This window comes from Hippoglossus hippoglossus, chromosome 19 (genome assembly GCF_009819705.1).
Source record: "Hippoglossus hippoglossus isolate fHipHip1 chromosome 19, fHipHip1.pri, whole genome shotgun sequence".
NCBI classification, from domain to species: domain Eukaryota; kingdom Metazoa; phylum Chordata; class Actinopteri; order Pleuronectiformes; family Pleuronectidae; genus Hippoglossus; species Hippoglossus hippoglossus.
This window is the reverse complement of record NC_047169.1, coordinates 14,644,788-14,659,446: the sequence shown is the minus strand read 5'-3', so window position 1 is coordinate 14,659,446 and position 14,659 is coordinate 14,644,788. Positions and strand designations below refer to the sequence as shown.

The window sequence follows — 14,659 nt, the reverse complement described above, 5'->3', positions numbered from 1 at the left end:
AAGTCAGTAGTTTCTATGAGGCATTTTAGCATCTTTCAGAATATTGTTTTGACTTTAAACCTCCTGTTTCAAGCAGGAGTAGGTGGATAACCCCACAGTTCACTACTTGCAAAACATGAAATAGTCGAAAGAACAGAAAGCCACTAGCTGGTGGGCATAGTGCAACATTTAGCCAAAATACAATAAAGATTCCTTGGATGAGACCAAAAGGAAAAGTGAAAATTGGAATATTTGTCAAATGGACCCTATCTGAGAAATGATATGTCTGAATAACAGGAGATTTCATGCAGGAGAAGAACAGTATGGCAAAAATGTGATTGATATTTGTCAGGTGGAGCGCTAACACAACTTTAAATGAATACAAATGTTGCTCTGTATCTGTATCTATGTGTAGCAACTACTCGCTAACAATTGTGTCATATCAACTTCATAAATTAATCATATGTCAATGTTGTGTTTACAGTTTATTTTATTCTTCCCCCAGGTCGACAAAATGCAATACAGATTTAATACAGCTTTAAAGATGTAGATTATTTAGAAAATATAAAATTATGATTTCGGACATATCGTAGAATGATTAAAGCTGCTGTTAGTTGGACAGAGATCCATGTATCATTTTAAAATCTTTATCAGCCTCATTTATGTCCCTCTTTCGTCCTTGAACTTTATTTCAGATTTTTTTTAAAACCACTTAATGTAGGATCTGAAACATCTGATAAATAATGACACCGGTAGACTCTGTACTGAGTATTTACTATTAAGTACATCAAAGTGAAATGGATTTTTCTCTGTTGTTCAATATAGGTGACTTAACCCTTCATGTCCAAGTCTCCAATCAATTTGACGACATTGGCGCATCAATGAAGATTATCGTCCGTCCTAAATTAGGTCACGTCCACATTTCCTCTTCCCCTGCAGTGCCCACTGTCAATCATACACTTCTTCTAGAAGCAGCCGCAGAGCCCTCCAACTTTGGTGTCTTCTATAAATGGGACTTCGGCGATGGCTCCAAAGGTGTCCAAGGCATCCACCATAAAGTGCGTCACACTTTTGGATCTGCTGGACTTTTTAACGTTACAGTGTGTGCCAACAACACTTTGGCTACCCTGACCACTCGGCTCATCTTGGAAGTTATGGAGGAGATTTCTGGATTAAACATTAGCTACAGCGAACCTAGTGAAGTAAACTCTGCAACAGATTTCAGAGCTAAAGTGGCCACTGGTACAAGTCTCATCTGGGATTTTGACTTCGGTGATGGGTCCCTACTGGGCAACCTTACAGATGGTTCCATCTCACACATCTATAAGTCTCCAGGGGATTATACAGTGGTTGTAACTGTCTCTAATTCTGTTAGCAAAGCTCAGCAGTCCATCAGGGTAGAGGTCTATAGTCTGGCTGTTAGTGGAGTTCTCCCTATAGGATGTATCATAAATGGAACAGAGGCACAGCTCACTGCTCTGGTCACTGGGAAAATATCCTTTCTGATTTTCCATTGGCAATTTGGCGATGAATCCCCTGTGACTGTAGTGACAGGTCAGTCCACAGCCATGCATTCATTCCCAAGGCCCGGCATTTTTCATGTTAGCCTGACAGTGTTTAGTTTGGTTTCATCTGTATCACTTAATACAAGTGTTTGTGTTGAAGCGCCAATAACCAACGTGACAGTGGAGTCATCACAGGATGCTGTAGCAGTAGGAGAAGAGGTATGCTTCAGGGTGTTAGTTTCCCCCGATCAGGTGACAGGTTACCAATTCAAGTGGTCTAGCAACTCCTTTATACCCACCGCCAAGATGGAAAACTATCAGAAGTGTTTCGTCTTTAAAGATGAAGGTGTCGAGGAGGTATCAGTAATGGCAAGTAATAACATCAGTAAACAAACAGCCAAAGTTAGCATCACCGTTCAAAAACCTGTGAGTAAACTGTCTGTGGGACGTGATAGTCAAACTGATGCACTGACAGTCAATTCTTTAGTGTCTTTTTGGGTTGCTAATTGCAGTGGAAGCAATGTGTCAGTGCTGTGGGACTTCGGAGATGGTTCTCTGATGGAGCCGAACCACAACGTGTCACATGTCTTTACCTCGACTGGCCAGTTCGCAGTTACTGCCACAGCATCTAACCTGGTGAGCAGAGAGTCTGCATCCATCAAAGTCAATGTTTTACTCCCTGTTGCAGACGTGTCCCTTCACAGCAACCAGCCCTATGCTGCAGTAGGAGAGGAGACTCTGATCACTGCAGTTAGTAGTGCAATCAGTGGCACCAGTTACTACTGGACTGTTGATGGTTTAACTTCAACCAAACAGGGGACCTATCAATTTAGATTTGCTTTCCCCAAACCAGGAGTGTATCAAGTGAGGGTTGTAGCCCAGAACTTGGTGAGTAGAAGGGAGGCAGCTATTTTCATTGAGGTCTTTGAAAGAATAGAGGGTCTTCACATTGAATGTCCCAGTCTGACCATTATGAAATATGCACCAACACAAGAGGAACTGCTATTTATTGCTTCAGTCACCAAAGGCTCCAATGTCACATATCACTGGCGTGCTGCACAGAGTGGAATAAACCAAGAAATCACTGGCGATGGCAAGCTTTTCCATCTGTTGGCTGAAACGCCTGGTGGGTTATCAGTTCATGTAAGAGCCTCGAACACGTTGGGTGAGGCCACAACCGCTGTTTCTCTAGTAGCAGTAGAGCGTGTGACAAGTGCACATGTTACAACTCATTCCAACATTGTGGCATTAGGGAAATTAGTTAATATTTCTGTATCTGTTGTTACCGGGTCAGACCTAGAGTACCTTTGGTATACGAACTTTGATCCATCACCCCTGCGGACACGTGAACCCTTTCTTCTCCACAATTGTACAAGTTTGGGTGATTGTCTTGTCACGGTGGTTGTTCAGAATGTACTCAGCCAATGTAATGATACCAAACAGCTCATAGTCCAGGAAGATGTCCATGAGGTGGACTTTGAAATTGAAGGAAAGACACGTCCATTTTATATCAATGCGAGTGCTGCTATTTCCCTCCGTGGGCTTGTTCGTAAGGGCAGTGACCTGCACTGGGACTGGGAAGTTAGACGTTCTAAAACCAACATTTTTAATGCTACTAATCAAACCTTCATCTACACTTTTACACATCCCGATATGTACCAGGTGTCTTTGAATGTCTCCAATGGGATAAATTGGCAGATGGTTTCACACAGGGTCACTGTCCAGGATGGAATCAAAGATCTGCTGTTGAATATAAGCAAATCTTCCCTTTGCAGTGAAGAAGAAGTTACTTTTATTCCAACAATTTCCAAAGGAAGCAATGTGAGCTTTGTTATAACACTTAAAAACAAAGACTGGATTCACAGCCAGGCCATTCTCGAAGGGCAAAACTTCTCTATAAGCCTTCCAGCTGGGAGATATTTTGTGACAGTGGAAGCTTGGAACCTGGTCAGTAGCACAGAGGTGTCTTCCAGCATTCTGGTCACTGAGCACATTCAAGGTTTGCGACTTGTAAACAGTAGTTCTGCTGCACTCGAAGCTCTGAAAGGAATCCATTTCAAGGCAGAGGTGCAAAGTGGGTTTCCAGTTAATTACACCTGGATGCTTCACTTGGTGGGGTCGAAGCCTACATGGCTGATTGGCCAAGAGGTAATCTTTACTCCACCAGAGAGCGGTTCACTGTCTGTCAGTGTGGTAGCCAACAACGGTGTCTGCTCCCAGATGCTAAATGAGACTGCTTCGGTGGAGTGGCCGGTTAAGGAGATAAAGCTTGTTTGTCTTTCAGAGAGAACATTTGTTGGACACACTGTCATGTTTTCTGCAACAGTGCGTGGAGGGAGCAACCTCAGATACCTCTGGGACTTTGGAGATTCCACTAAAGCATTGGTGACGGACTTGAGAACAGTTAATCATACTTATTATATTGCTGGAGAATACAGTGTTGTGGCCAAAGTTGTCAACGGTGTTAGTCACGTGTCCACACAGCTTCACATGGAGGTGGAGGAGCTCCAGTGTTCCAGCCCTCAAGCTTCTCTAGTCCAGAGCCAAGCTACTATCTACAGATCTAGACCAAGTTTCTTTGAAGCCAGCGTGGACATTAACTGCTCTGTTTACAAGACCATATACCAATGGGAGATATTCAGAGGGTCCAATTTTACCACTTTACCTGGGAACAAAGTCTTTCTTCGAAGGCAAGTGGATGCAGCTTCTCCTTTACTATTACTCCCGAGGCACACTCTTGATGTGGGACAGTATTGCCTAGTGTTCACCGTTACGCTCCAGGAAACTCCTGTATATGTCCAACGGACCGCTATCATCACAGTGGTCCATTCCCCGCTGGTAGCTGTCATCAAGGGGGGCTCGCACAAACTGTGGCCAAGCCTCAGTGACCTCACCCTGGACGGATCTGAGTCTTATGACCCTGATGCGGAGCCCGGAGTGGAGGACACGCTAGAATATCACTGGACCTTCATGAGAGCGGTAAAGGCCTTTTGATGTTATAGCAAACTCGCGATGTTGTAAGTTGTGTATCAGTAAAAAGTAAGGTGTGATGTATTAATCCTTTGGTACACACTGGTCACACTTGTAACACCTGTGTTTTCTTGTATTTACAGAACTCTACAGAGTCTCATTTTGTGAAACAGCCCATTGAGAGCAACAACAGTACAGTGACTTTATTCACCGATCAGCTGCACCCAAGCACAGTCTACATTTTTACACTCGCTGTACACAAGGCAGGAAGGAAAGCTGCATCCGTCAACCAGACTGTGAGTGTTTCACATGATATTACCCCATTTCTCCTCACTGCTCTATCACATTACAATTCATATTTACTGTTATTTCTGCACCTACATATGAAAAGGTTAAAGATTTGGGCAACTTGCCATAGAAGCAATGAGCATTTTGACCAAACAAGATCCAGAAATTTTTTCACAGGGGTTTTCCTCTGAGTCTGTTTGAAATGATGATATTTTAACGTTTTATTTTATGCTCATGATGTCAATCACTTATCTTTAGGTAACTGTGTGTGAAGCCCCTGTGCTTCGTGTGACTGTGGAATGTGTGTCCTGTTCTGGCCACTCCTCCTCTCAACACATCAGTTACAACAGTGCCATCATCCTTGCAGGACGATGCGAACAATGTGATGACCAGACTCAGGTAATGTTTCTTAAACAATTACACATGAGGTCATTTGTTTTTTGTCCCATGTAAACATTTCCATTGTCAGTCAGATGAGGATGTTTTCTTTATTTCCTTGTGATTTGTCGATTTGTATGTGTTTTCTAACATTGCAGTGCAAGTAGCTCTCAGGGCCACCGTACCATTTCAGGAAGTCATAATGCAACTGGGATGAGAAAAACACTGCTCCCTGTACGACTGTGCCATCATGTTTTTTCTTTATCTGCTCAGATTATTAATTTGTTATAGGACATTTCAATCGACATTCAATTGTTGCAAGGTTTAATTATTGTGTCCTAATCATCTGTCTATCCACAGTACAAATGGAGCGCTGAAGTCCAGACTGGCATGACACTTGACCTTGATGACGTTGCTCCCTCCACAGGGACACATTCTCCTAACTTGGTGGTGCGTTCAGGCGTCCTCCAGCCAGGGCTGAGTTACACCTTCACTCTCAATGTCTCCCAGCCTGGTGGAGGTCAGTGGGGCAGCGCCAGTCAGACCATACAACCTAACAATCCACCACATGGAGGCGTCTGTGATCTGAGGCCAGAGTCTGACATACGTCTGCTGGAGACAGTGGTCACCTACAACTGCTCAGGTAACGCTGCTGTGTCACACAGTTCAACATGTGTCAGTACCTTTTTTTCTTTGACTCCTTTTTTATTGTGCCTTTTTACCTTGTTCTTGATGCATTTAAAATGTTGACAGGTTAGTGAAGAAAATGCTTTGTGTTGCCTCTTCAAATATTACAATTTTTTATCCTATCTTATCTTATCTTATCTTGTCTTAATTCCAGTGTACCAATGGTCAAGTTGTTCTCTGTCATTTCTTGGTAGGCTGGCGAGATGATGACAGTGAGGCCTCTCAGTTGATCTACACCTTCCAGGTGGCCCCATGTCAGCCCATCAGCACAGAGTGCCCCACACTTACTCTGTACAGGTGACTACTGGCCTCCATTTAAAACTGTTAGTACAGAAAAAAAGTTTAATCTTAACCTAAACATTTAAAATATTCAAAAATCCAATTTCCCCCTTAAAAATTAAGCTTCCAGCATATCTTAATCCTTTCCCAGGGGAACTCGTTCAACATTTGGCAGCCTGGTTCCAATGGGACGTTCAGGGCAAGAAAAAAAACAGTCACTCATCACAGTCACTGTATTAGTAGAGGACCATCTCGGCTCAAACGTCATTGCTCTCAACAGGTAAAAAGGAAAATACTTTGTGGGAAATACATCATGCCCAATGTCGTAGTCAAGATTTAGTCCATCTCTCTCTTCTGGATTCCTCCACTCTCTAGGACACTGACCACTGAAAATCCAGCAATGGATGAAATCACCAGTGAGTGGCTCAGAAACAAGAGCCAGACTGAGTTCTGGGCTCTGGTCCAACATGGCAACCCTCAGGAGCTCATTCCTTACTCCATTGCCCTCAGCAGCCAGCTCAATCAGGTAGTGTGTCCCTGTGTCATGTTCTCACATTACAGTGCATATGGAAGCTTGGAATTGACTAGCTTTTATTCACCACCAGATAACATGATAACTGAAGATTACAAAAATCATAGACATGAGATTTAAAATAATGAGTTTCACCCCTGTCAACAGATGACATCTGAACGGACCCCTCAGGAGCTCATGGACAGGAGGGAGATCCGGGTAAATGTGTCTCAAGCCCTGGCCTCTCTCCCCGTGTCCTCCATTCTGGATGTTGATCAGATCAGCTCAGCGTTGGCACAGGCAACCGTAAGTGAGCACTACCTGATTTTTGGACAATTGGAAAGCTTTGGAAATATGGCTTTGTTTTCTCGTGGAGATTAAGAGGCTGAATTGATACAACTCAGCTACGCAGCATGAAGCCATTTAGCTTCGGACAATGATTAGAAAAGAGGTAGACAGTAAGGCCGGTTCTGTCCAGGTATTGAAATCTACCTACTAGCACCTATACAGCTAAAAAATTTACATATTTGATTTCCTTTGGTAAATTCCATCCAAAAGCCAAGTGTAATAATATGAATCTAGCATTTCACAGTAGGGTATAAGTTGGACAACTTGTATAGGTCACTTCCTGGAGTTTTTGGAGTTTACTTCCGTCCGTCATGTAGATCATGGTCTTATTGTACAGATTAAACAAAGTAGATATAACTTATATATTGGTGAAATAAAGCAAATTAGCACATTTTATGAGATATACTTTGTTTACTTGTAAACTGAATTTATGCTTCTGCTTTATCTACGATGGCTACATGCGTAGGCTAAGAAGTTATGCAAACTGTAAACCAACTACAAATCAGACCTACAGTATTGACAGAGATACAACTGTGTCTGTGTTGTAGAATTGGTGAAATCTGACTTCTTTTAATCTATTAATCAAAACCTAAGCCATTATGAATGAATGGCAGGACTCCGATTTACCCCTTGACTTACATATTCATCCACGATTAACCAGTTGTTCCTATTTCAAAAATATTAACCTCTGCAAAGGAGGATTTTTGTATCAGGCACGTTTAAGGGACTGTTACTTTTACAATTTGGTGCAGATCCAAAAGAAAATCTGGATCTATTGAATTTAAATGTGGTTTCATAAGGAGACTGTTGGGCCTGGATGAAGGTATGCTGTCTGCTGAGTGCCATTCTAGTTTTACATGCAATCATTTGCTCATAAATGCGAACATTAAGAGACTAAGATGACCAGGTAGTGTGTAATGTATATATTTTGATATATATTTGCACAATTTTCGAGTAATTCACAGTTACAACATTATTCATGTTGAGTTATTTACTGTTTGTTCCAGGCCGTCCCTGATGAACTGGTATGTGAAGGCTGCCAGGAGAAGGTTCTGGAAGCTGTGGGGAGGATGATCCTTGTGATGGAGGAACAGATGAGTCCTGGTGTTTTAGCAGCTCTTGAAACAGGAAGAAACATCCTTCATGTCTTAGGTGCTCGTCTTGCATTACACGCTGACTACATTTCCCTTGGGATCAATAAAGTATCCATCCATCTATAAGAAGTGAAAGTAAAGAACCATAGATAGACAGAACTGGTGAATCTTGCTCTGATCTCTGTGTTTCCAGGTAGCACCTTGGCTGCAGTGTCTGAATCAGCCAGTGCCTCCAGTTCTCACCCAGCCTACTCGAGCTCTCTGCTGTCAGCCTCCACTCTCGCCCTGTCAGCACTGGCCCACGCAGGAGCCCTCATGCGCACTCTGATGCGTTCACGTGTTCACGGCGAGGATCCTCTTCTGCTCTCCACCCCTTACATCAATACAGTTGGTTTTCAAGGAGACCCCACGGACCTCCTCTGTACTCGCCAGACAAACCAGTCCAACCAACACCAGGCCATCTCCTCTCGGTCATCATCGGCTGATGGGTCAAAGGTATGTCCGTTTCATATCCCCACGTCCCTTACTGCTCACCTGAGGAGTCAGAGGTCAGAGGTGGTGCAGGTACTGTTCAGTACAGACGGAGCGCTGGAGTCCAACCCTATGCTGAGTGCAACTGACCCTCCAATTTCCACCTCTCTGGTTGCCATGGAGCTCACCACTCCTCAGGGTCAGCCCATACCCATCAGGAATCTGGCTCCTGAACAAGCCATACAGGTCACGCTGCCCAACAAGTACCCTGTGGGACAGGGAGACAAGGGGGCAGATGGGAGAGAAGGTGAATGCAGGAATGAGACATGTCTCACTGTAACACTTCCCACTGAAGGACAGCTGAACTTCACAGTAAACGCTGTGGATGGACTGGATGAGAATGCAGGTTTATACATCTCCTTCAACTTCAGTCTGCTTCCAGGTAAAGTACATTATTTTCCTTCTTACTAGACCAGATCGCAAGTGTTTGCACTTTGAGATAATGTAAGTGACCAATGTATGACCATCTGAATTTAATAAAAATGTACTCTTCTTTATTTTCATATTAGTATGTAAAGTGTATAAATATATACTGCTGATATAGTGTATCAGACATAACCAATCTTTCTAATCTGTTTAAAGCCTTTTTTATGATGATAAATTATTTGTGATCATTCCAAAGTTTTTTATTACCTGCACCAAGGTTATACTTTCATTAGTGTTTGTGTAGATGTGGGATGGGGGAAGAACCCATTACATTTTGGTGCAGATTAGGGGGCGGATCCAGGAACTTTTCTTCATCTTCTTTAACATTGTGAGAAAGGGAGTTTTCAACATTTTTCACAGTTTTCCCAGGGAATCATTCATTTATCTTGATGAAAGTAATCAGGCATGTTTAGTGAACTGATTTCTTTGAGTTTGTGAAATTTGGTGCAGCTTGATTGAATTTGAGGGGCGGAGGTATATGTTCTACTGAGTACTCTACTTTAATAAACGTATTGGGCATAAAATAATAAAGTATTAGTGGGCTGCCCTATCTCAATTGAGTCTTTTACACAGCAACAGAGTATGTGTATAAATAGTATTAATAATTAGTATTTTGATGAATGGAAAGCAGTGACTGGGATGTTTCTCGGACAAGGATGTTTCTGAAATATCTTTAAGGTCGATCTCCATAATTATTAATTAACCTCACCATATATATGTGAGTTTCAGCATGAATTATGAATTTCCAAAGGCTGTTTTCAAACTGCATTATGCATTTCTAGGATCTACTTCTGTGAGCTCGGGATATGTCAAGATAGAAGTGAGCTCCACGGTGCCAGGGACTAATGCATCTCTGGGTTCCCTTGAGAAAGAGTGGGCTCTCTCTCTCTCTGCTCCGACCAGCTCCTCAGAGGAAACCATCTTTCTGTCTCCACTGTGAGTCACCTGGCTTCTCTTTAGCTCAGTTACCGTTTTTAATGAATAAAGGATCATGACAGCATTTTCCCCTGCAACAGGTTACACGGGACAGACGAGCCTCTCTCCGTCAACCTGACCTCGTCTGTGCCCGAGGGGGGGCCGGTCCATGTGTCGGTGTGTGTGTTCAGCTCTCTGTGCCAGTACTACAGCGTGGAGGAGAGGCGGTGGAGCAGTGAGGGTCTCCAGCCACTGGAGGGCAGCACACTCCAGGCAGCTCACTGTCTCACCCAGCATCTCACCATATTTGGGGCCAGTTTGTTTGTCCATCCTGGGGCCGTTGTTCTGCTGCCACCGGTATGTGAGGGCGCTGAGGCTGTAGTAGAGTCATTCAGGGATGACACGTTTTTAGGCTAAGATGGAAATAAGCATCACCCTTATTTCCTTGATTAATTTTTTTTTTCCATTTTCTTTTGTATTATTGCAGAAAATAAGATCTGTGACAAATAAAAGTTTTTTATGCTTCAAGATAATCTTCACAAATGTACAGTTTAATGATTTTTGAAGGCTAAATACAGTAAAAGGTGTTAAACGGACTAAATAATTTTAGAAAGTTATTGATTTGTTTTCGTGTTGACTTTTATTGTCTCGCCCATTTTAAGACAATTAAAAACACATTGACCCAATTCTGAATCAGACATTATTTCCATAATGGTGTTGACATGAATTGCTAAAAGAATATTCCCTTTATATTACTGTGTACATATTACAGAGCAAAGCCCGATTTTGACGCAATTCATTACATCCACTACGTTATACATCCAACATTATTCTGCCACCTTTAAAACCCCAACCTGAAATAGTTGTGTTGCAAAAGTTACAACTCCTTTTTATTTTTCCATCTTTTTTATACCCAGGAAATGTTTCATCAAGCAGTTGGTAACTGCCGTTTGTTGATATCACTAAATACGATGAAAAGTCCATCAGGATGTATACATGTATATATAATATGACTAAGATCAGAATACTTCATGTCTTGATGTGATTAATGCTTATTTTGAGTATGAGTTAATCAGCAAATGGTGTTTACATGGCTGTGTCTTATTCAGACCTCATTCAGGTTAATATCAGAATATTAATGTCTATGTAAATGTAGACATTGTCTTCAACCTTTATAAACCATAGCTCTTATTCCTAATTCCTAAGCCCTTCAAAAAACCCATGAATTTAGTCCAAAACCCAAAGATTATTTCAAGGTTTCAGGACTCATTCTTGCATTCCTCTGTTTAAAGCATTTTCTTTTTATGTTTTGACAAATAATTATGTCTAATCCTTTCCCCAAATACAGACTCAGGATTAGAAGGTGTATATTCATCAACAGGCTCTTTCTCTTTTCCCTCTTTGCGTGTCTTATCTCTGCAGTCAGGTGGTCCCGTGCGTAACTCAGTGGTGGGGATTGTGTGTGCCGTCCTGGTTCTGACTCACCTGCTAGTGGGGCTCATCGCCCATAAACTGGACCACTTGGACAGTTTAAGACTGAGCCAGGTCCCTCTATGTGGCCGTCCGGGACTCTACCACTACAGAGTTCTGGTCAAAACTGGCTGGAGGCGTGGAGCAGGTCAGCCAAAGACAAGCCGACAGAGACATAGAAATAAAAACTGTATGACATAAGTTAAACTAGTGAGGGCATTTTCATGTTTATTAAATGAAACCTCTGACTATATATGATATATATGATTTTAATGCTGTGCTATAACCCGTCAGGCACCACAGCACATGTTGGCATCAGTCTGTACGGTGTGAACAAGAGCGGCTCTCGCCATCTGCAGAGGGATGGAGCTTTTCAACCCGGAAGCCTGGACCAGTTTCACCTGGAGACAGACGACAACCTGGGAGAAGTTTGGAAAATTCGCATCTGGCACGACAACACAGGTACATGGTAACTGCAATAATATATGTCTTTTAAAGTAATTTGCTATTGCACGGATTCTGATATAGAATACCACATCTAAATATAATCTCCTGGCAACAAGAAAAAAAAGATTAAAAAAAGATTTAGTACCATTTAGCGATGGAATTGCTACTAATTAATTTAGTTTGTCCATGTGGGCTCCTGTAGAAATATGACAGTGCAACATGACAGACTTTGTGGAAGGGGAACTGCTCAATTTATTAATTTACACCATTGAAAACATTGTAATAATTATTCATCACCCAATAGACCCCTCCCTTAAATCCTACAAAATCGACCAATATGAAATTCCCAAATTGCTGTTCTTTGGAAAACATGTTTTAACTAAAAATACAGATTTTCATCATAAGTATAACTGTATTTTTTGTATTTCATATCTGTAAACGTAGGTCTGGATCCCTCCTGGTACGTTCAGCATGTGGTGGTGTGGGACCCTCAGACAGACCACATGTTCTTCTTCGTGCTGGAGGACTGGCTCTCTGTGGAGAATCAGAAGAATGACACTGTGGAGAAGGAAGTTCTGGCCTCATGTGAGAAAAGATTCTTACAAACTGCAAAAAGTATCTCATGGAGTGATGCTGGGTGCTCTTTCAAGATGATGTTTTCATTTTAGTGAGACAAGGCCATTTTTTTTAACAATTGATATGAGCTTTTTGTTCTTTCAGTACAGATGACTCCCCTGTTGAAACAAGCAATTTATTTTCATTTATTAGAAGAAATAGAGAATTTTTCGTTTCTTCATTTCGTTCCATGCAGGTCCAGAGGAGCTCAGAGGGTTTCGACGGGTCCTCACCTCCCAGCTGATGTTCGGGGTGAAAGAGCGCCACCTATGGCTGTCACTGTGGGAACGTCCTGCTCACAGCCGTTTCACCAGGGGTCAAAGGGTTACCTGTGGCGCCCTCATGCTGCACCTCTACTTGGCACTGGGGGCTCTGTGGTTTGGGGCTGTGGGCTCCAAGGGGATCAGGTGAGATGACTTAGTGAAAAAATGTAAATCCTTTTAGAGGAAGGTATTTATAATGTGATATCTGTCAGATAATATAGTAGCTGTTAAATTGTTTTACAGTAAAACATCAATGTTTCAGTGTGTTCTTCACAAATGCAGGACTTTGTATAATTCAGTCAACACACAACAAATAATTCAAGATTTCTCTGAAGATTCTGCTGAGTTGACAGGAGGAAAACGATTTGTGTCTCTTTTCCACAAGTGGGCCGGTGTCAGCCCAGCTGCTGGTGAACATGGAGACGGTTGCCATGGGGATGACTGTTGCAGCACTGGTGTTTCCTCTTCAGTGTTTCCTCTGTTTCCTGTTTAGGAAAGCTCATAGTCAGGTAACTGGAAAAAACATTACTATTAATATATTTTGCTCGGAGATAGTTTGATATATTGTGACACTGTCATTTATATATATATATATAGAACATAGAACACATATATATATATATATATATATATATATATATATACACGTATATATATGTTCTATGTTGTAACACGTGCCATCAGTGTGCTGCTGATTAGAGGTCATAGCAGCAGTGTGTTGGACGTGTGTCTATGCTTTGTTCGTCAAACAGTTTTATCTCAGTGTGGAAACAATATAAGTGAGTGTTTCCTTTTTATCTTAAGTTACATAGCGATAACTGTTCAGCGAGCAGGTGTGTGCCTGTGTGTGCCTGTGTGTGTGTGTGTGTGTGTGTGTGTGTGTGTGTGTGTGTGTGTGTGTGTGTGTGTGTGTGTGTGTGTGTGTGTGTGTGTGTGTGTGTTTGTGAGAGTGTGCGTCTGTGTTTGTTCCAGATATTACACAGAACCTAAATTTGTTTACACAGTCACTTTATGAGGACTTGTCTCCATAACGTAAATTATACAAATTTAAGGAAAAGACATCGTTAGAGTTAGGCAAGTACGAACTATGGTTAAGGTTAGTGTAAGTCTGCAGGAAATCTATTGAAGTCAATTTAATGTCAATCTGCCCTCAATTTCTTGGAGATACAACTCTGTGTGTGTGTGTGTGTGTGTGTGTGTGTGTGTGTGTGTGTGTGTGTGTGTGTGTGTGTGTGTGTGTGTGTGTGTGTGTGTGTGTGTGTGTGTGTGTGTGCAACCCAGGTAACTGTGGACATCTCAGTCCCTCCTTCTCCCATTTGTCACTCTGTGGAGATGGACGTTTACTTTGGCCAATCAAAGCTCTCCAGCTCGTCACTCTTGTCTCTGCCCGACTCCTCCAGCCCAACCCGAGGAAGTCCCTCATCGGTGAGAGCAACACACACAAATGTGGACACACACACATTTTTGTTTCTCTGCTCCCGTTTCGTTTCTCAGGATCACTTCACAAGTGTTTCTTGTAATTGTCTGTAGTTACTGGAGAGCAAGATGTTTGACTCCAGTATCCTGGACTTCTGGGCTTCCTCTGGCTTGGCGCCCCAGACAGACAGAGATGTGGTGGCATGGCCGTCCTGTGACAGCCTCCTCAATCTCCCAGTAGACTTATGTCCCGCCAAGATGACCCCAGCCCACGAACTCTGCAAGTCCTCACCCACTCTGGGCCCCACTCGCCAATTGAGGAGGAAAAAGGCCCTGATGCAGCTGTGCCTGGCCTCACCCTCCTCCCCAGACACACCCATCACTCACTATCCCCTTTCAAAAGAAACTTCAGAATCTTATCCCTCCCCTACTGCAGCAGATCAGGAGCTGCTCACCATGAACGCAAACCCAGTCCAAACTCACAACCACAATCTGACAACATTTCTAACTCTGTCCGGTGAGAAACATCAGAAATTC

The 14,659-nt window shown here is 42.5% G+C and overlaps 1 protein-coding gene across 1 annotated transcript in view; it reads left to right on the top strand.

The window, feature by feature from the left end:
- The window catches only part of pkd1b (polycystic kidney disease 1b), a 36,141-nt gene that overhangs the window by 5,233 nt on the left and 16,249 nt on the right, over positions 1-14,659 (top strand). The window contains exons 11-29 of the mRNA XM_034570667.1: positions 805-4,463; positions 4,598-4,750; positions 5,001-5,141; positions 5,481-5,763; positions 6,002-6,104; positions 6,238-6,366; positions 6,462-6,612; positions 6,766-6,903; positions 7,953-8,097; positions 8,233-8,952; positions 9,779-9,932; positions 10,013-10,268; positions 11,334-11,529; positions 11,676-11,843; positions 12,273-12,413; positions 12,640-12,850; positions 13,092-13,215; positions 13,988-14,131; positions 14,237-14,639. Coding sequence (XP_034426558.1) covers positions 805-4,463; positions 4,598-4,750; positions 5,001-5,141; positions 5,481-5,763; positions 6,002-6,104; positions 6,238-6,366; positions 6,462-6,612; positions 6,766-6,903; positions 7,953-8,097; positions 8,233-8,952; positions 9,779-9,932; positions 10,013-10,268; positions 11,334-11,529; positions 11,676-11,843; positions 12,273-12,413; positions 12,640-12,850; positions 13,092-13,215; positions 13,988-14,131; positions 14,237-14,639 — 7,419 coding nt within the window. The remainder of the gene's footprint in view (positions 1-804; positions 4,464-4,597; positions 4,751-5,000; positions 5,142-5,480; positions 5,764-6,001; positions 6,105-6,237; positions 6,367-6,461; positions 6,613-6,765; positions 6,904-7,952; positions 8,098-8,232; positions 8,953-9,778; positions 9,933-10,012; positions 10,269-11,333; positions 11,530-11,675; positions 11,844-12,272; positions 12,414-12,639; positions 12,851-13,091; positions 13,216-13,987; positions 14,132-14,236; positions 14,640-14,659) is intronic.